At 52.8% G+C, this 4,691-nt stretch overlaps 1 protein-coding gene across 1 annotated transcript in view; it reads left to right on the top strand.

Annotated features, from left to right (window-relative positions):
• The first annotated feature begins 4,359 nt into the window (after window positions 1-4,359).
• The window catches only part of ST14 (suppression of tumorigenicity 14 (colon carcinoma)), a 9,919-nt gene continuing 9,587 nt past the window's right edge, over window positions 4,360-4,691 (top strand). Inside the window, exon 1 of the mRNA XM_009890794.1 lies at window positions 4,360-4,516. Within this exon, the coding sequence (XP_009889096.1) occupies window positions 4,360-4,516 (157 nt within the window). The remainder of the gene's footprint in view (window positions 4,517-4,691) is intronic.

Here is a 4,691-nt window from a genome sequence, read left to right as displayed (position 1 = left end):
GTGGTTTGTCCAGTCTGGCAGAGTACGGTTGCTGTCTAAAAATATATCGTGCGGCTGGCTTACGGAGGAGGAGTGGGAAGGTTTGCTCACGCACAGGACTTCTCTCGGAGCTCTGCACAGAGGAGTTGCATGCGGGAGACCTTCGACTTGTATATAAATCTATCTGCCCGCTCCTTTTCCCAGTTTCCCCGTGGAGTCTGTATTCCGGGGGAAACGGAGGCGTGGAAGAAATGGGGCAACGTCTTTCAGACCCTTTCACTTGGTTGGCATGTGGCTTTCCTGCCAGGGCTGACGCTGTGACCAGAAACCTCCGATCCGGCCGTGGGGAGCCCCGCGGTGACGGTGAGGGCTGAGCGAGGAGGAGCAAGAGGAAGTAACTGAACCTGTGACTAAGGCGGAGAGAATATCAAGGAAGGTTTTTTTTGTCAATAATGTTTACGGGAGTAGTTTCCTCGAGAAGGGCGAGAGAGTCAGACCTTGAGTCGCTGTGGGCTGGAGACCGTTTGTCGGGGAATCATGGACAAGGTGAGAGCAGGACGTGCTTTCAGATCCTCTCTGGCTTTCATCTGCTGTTGGGTTGAACTGTTCAATACATGGGAGGGAAATGTGCAGCAGCCGTTAGCTGAAGGAGATTAAAATTGTCGTCGTCTTTTGACTTTTGATTTAACTATGATCTTTCGAGCCCGTTTGATTGCATCTGGTTTCTGCCTAGCTTAGAGGATGGTGACCAGCACCGCAGAGGAGGTGTTTCTCCCCCACGGGCAGGAGCGGTGGCAGCGAAGGGGATGTGCAGCAGAGCGAGCGAGCGGAGCGGAGGCTGAGCCGAGCTCTTTGGGCACAGACAAGTCTGGTACTAAGGTCAAATGAGTGCTTTTTGTGCTGAGTGTGGGCAGGCAGGATTCAGCCTCTTACTCAGAAGTCGGGACACGGGACCTCGTCTGAAATCTTCCCGGCGTGACCTGATTCAGCATTCCCATAGTGCTTGGGGGATGCTTCAGATCCTTTGCCTTGTGTTGAGAAAAGAGTTTGCAGGAATCACTGTTGCTTACCCAGGCTGCGACACGCAAAAGCCCTTCAAAGCAGCTTCAGGCGAGCGTCAGGGTCGGCTGGGGAACACAACGGTGTACGTAAGGTACGAGGACGGGAGAGGATGAGATCTGGAATGCAAAACAGAGGGCAGGGAGGGAAGCCTCTTTGGATCCAGTCTCATATCTGCCTCTAATCACCAGGTAACTTGTGGCGAGTGACAGCGTCAGTGGCTGCTTGTGCACCTTGTACAGGAGTAATAACAAAAATAACCTCCCCAGGCGTCCCCAGACTCCGTTAATTTATCTTGGTGCCGTGGGCGTCACTGCTGTCTGTAAACGTACAGGCGTGCGGTGAACTCTGGCAGGTTTAAGATCGTTCATCCTTTTTTTTCCAAGAAGAGCAGAGAAATTGTCTAATGAAAGATCAGACCGTGAGTTTTCTTGTGTTGGAGGCAGAGGGGAGTTGTGTTTTCCTTCTGATTTAATCACACTGATTAGTTGCTCACGCCTAAGAGCTTTCTCTCTGCAAAGACACAACCTTTAGCTCGAGGACGATGTTAAAATGCATCCGCCGTGGAGCTGATGGTTTTGCAGTCTGGCCTTGTACAGCAGTATCTCCTCGTTTGCAGCTGAGCCCCATTTTTTTCTGGCAGTTTGGTGAAACTTGGGGATTTTGCAGAAGGCTGAAGGTGCCCTCAGCCGAAGGGTATGCTATTTGAAAACGGGGGTTTCTTGAGGAGAGGAAATCTGATTTCGTTGTGTTCTTTCGCTGCTGCTACAACCCTGTAAAGTTACTCCTCTTATGCCAGAAGTGCGCGATCCCTCTTTCAGGGAAGAAATGCCATCTGGTTGAATTCAGCCTGCCAGGGGAGTGTGTTATTAAGGCCAAGATTTAACAGCTTTGTGCCCAAAAATTGTTACTCAGAACACACAGAGACGCTGTCTTCCTCCTGCGAGCTGGGGGCTGGTGGTTCTTCCTCGCCGACCCCAAGAAGTCTGGGAAAGCTGCTGCAGTGTGAACAGACGCATCATTTAAACCCCTGAGGTTGTTTTCTCGCTGCAGGCTCCTGCAGATGATAGAACAGAATTAAATACTTTTCTTTCTGGTAACAGCAGGACCGTATTGGAAGTCCTGGGAAGGCTTGGCGCTGCAAGCAGCCCTGCGGTGGGAGAAGGGAGGTGCTTTCAAGATCCGTGGCCTGTTTCTTCTCTTTACCTGGTTTGGGGGTATTTCTTGCATGATTTGCAAACTGATGGGAGCCAGATGGCTATTTCGAAGATGGTGCATCAGACTGCAGGCCATCTTGACTTTGGTTGAAGAGTTTCTTGATTTAGGATGTCTGTATGTATTTAAGCTTTATTTGGTGTTCTGTTTTGAAGTTTCCTTGGGTTTTGAAACTTCTGTTTTGAAATTTCCTTGGGTTATGTTTTCAAGTTTTTCCTGTATGATCGCGGAAGCTGAATGGGAATCGGAGCATCCCCCGTGGGATCATCCTCTGTGGCCCTGCTAGGTCTTCTGTTTCTTGTGGCGGTGGCTGGATGTTGGTGATAGAAACAGCCTGGCACCTCCGAGGTGGCGTGCTTCACGTTGGTTTCTTTCTGCCCAGCCTTGAGTAGTAAATCTCACGAGTGAAGGCTTTGTTCCCCATGCTGTAGCGGAGAGCTCTCGAATGATGAACTCAGGTTATTCTGAGAGCAGATGGTGCGAGAACTGGTAGGTTGCTCTGGTCTTAGCGGCCTTCTGTTTGCAGAGGATTAAACTTACGGAGTCCTTTACAAAAATGTAGGGTAAGGTGCCTGCCACGTCCCTTTCTTTCTTTTGTAAAAGGCCTCAGGCGAATACCGAAAGGAGGAGAGGCTTTGGTGAGGTGCGGAGGGTTGGAGGAGAGGACGGAGATTGGGTCCCAGAGGTCCCGCTGTAGACAGGGTCCCCTTTGCTGGTTGTTTTTCCTAGCTTTTAGGGGCTTGGGACATTTGCATCAATATAGCCCGAGCTGTTCATGTGTGTTTGTGCCAGCCCTGGGCTGAGAGATGACGGGCAGCATCTGACCCGGCTTCATGTTTGCGGGGACGAAATGCATTTGAATGCAGCAAATTTGCGCTAGTCGGCACTTTGCGTTGTGGTGTCCTTGCTGTCATCCGGAGCCCCGTGCCGCTGCCCAGGAAGCTGCCGGATGCCCGGTAAGGCTCAGGAGAGGGGGAAAATGGGAAGGTGGTGACCGGAAAAGTGAGGCATCCTCATGGTTTGGGCAGTTTGCAGCGGGCAGAGAGGCCTCCTTACCTGTGGGAGGCACAAGAAGAAAGCAGAAGATGCGGTCTGCTCTCCTGGCGTGTGTTAGCCAGCTCTGGGGAGGAGAGGAAGTGCTGGGGCGGCGAGTGCCGATCTGGGCCCCCGGAATCTGCCTGTACCGAGGATGCTCGGGGCTCCGTGGCGTCCTCTGAAAACATCTGGGTCTGCAGCTGGTCTGTTCCCGGGCCGGAGGTACGTGAGCAGGGCAAGGATGGAGGGTGGGTAAGACAAAGGTGCGAGAGAGCGAAACCCCGGGGCACCGAGAGTTTTGCACTGCGACTGAGACCTCCTTCCTCATCACCCAGCCCGGCGTGGGGTGACGATATCAGCGAGAGCTGTGCCCTACAAGTGTCATTTCTCATTCCTGGGCAGCTGCATTCAGGACCTGCTCTTCGTTAGCCAACGCGTCTTGTCCTGAGGGTCTGGTCGGTTGTGGGCTGCGGGGATGTCTTCTGTGTTCACCTTAGTTGGTTTGGGTTATTTCTTTTAATCGGTGTTTGCGCTGAATGGGAAATCCCAAGCGGAATTACAGGGGTGCTGTGTTGGCCCAGGAGACGTACAGAGTGTTGTGCGAATGTGAAGGGAGGAAGTAGCTCAGTTTTATTCTTTTACAGGAATGCTATTTATAGCGTGCTGTGCCCCACGAGCTGTGGGTGACACACCTGCCACATAGCGAGCGTTTTGCAGGGGTGGATTTTTGTCTGTAGTTTCATCTGCCGGCAGGCAGAGATCTTGGATGTTGTGAGCTTGTGACTTGCCACGGTCACAGGGGGTTGTGCAGACTCGCCCCAGTGTTTACTTGAGCAGATCACCTGTCTGTTAGGTCCAAAAAGGAATTAGGTGTGCGCGGAAAAGCAAAGCGAAAGCCTTCAGTGTTTGTCCTGCGGAGCTGCCGACGCCGAGGCATGTCTTGTGCTCTCAGTGATGGGCAGCTGCCACGGACAGGTAGCTCTGCTCTAGACGGCTTTGTGGTGGGACCTCTCCAAACCAGGCTTTGGGAACGGCCTTTCCACCATCCTACCCTCTCTCCCCTCCTAGGACATGAACAACCTGGAGGAAGGGGTGGAGTTCCTCCCTGCCATGAACTCCAAGAAGATGGAGAAGCGCGGCCCAAAGCGGCGGGTGGTCGTCGCTGTCGTGATCGTTGTTTTCCTGCTCGTCTCCCTCGTCACCGGCCTCCTGGTCTGGCACTTCAAATGTGAGCATGACGTCTGATGGGTGGTGGTGTGTAGGGCGATACCCTGGGAGCATATCCACCTGGAAAAGCTTCATTATCCTTACTCATGTGTGCCCTCTCTAGATCTGGGAAGGCTCCAGGCAGTGGGGGGACACCATTTCCACCACCACCACCACCCCCCGATTGCCGTTACTGG

The sequence above is a fragment of the Charadrius vociferus genome, unplaced genomic scaffold (assembly GCF_000708025.1).
Source record: "Charadrius vociferus isolate BGI_N301 unplaced genomic scaffold, ASM70802v2 scaffold858, whole genome shotgun sequence".
Taxonomy (NCBI): domain Eukaryota; kingdom Metazoa; phylum Chordata; class Aves; order Charadriiformes; family Charadriidae; genus Charadrius; species Charadrius vociferus.
The sequence above is the reverse complement of the archived record's forward strand: the minus strand, read 5'-3'. Positions and strand labels throughout refer to the sequence as shown.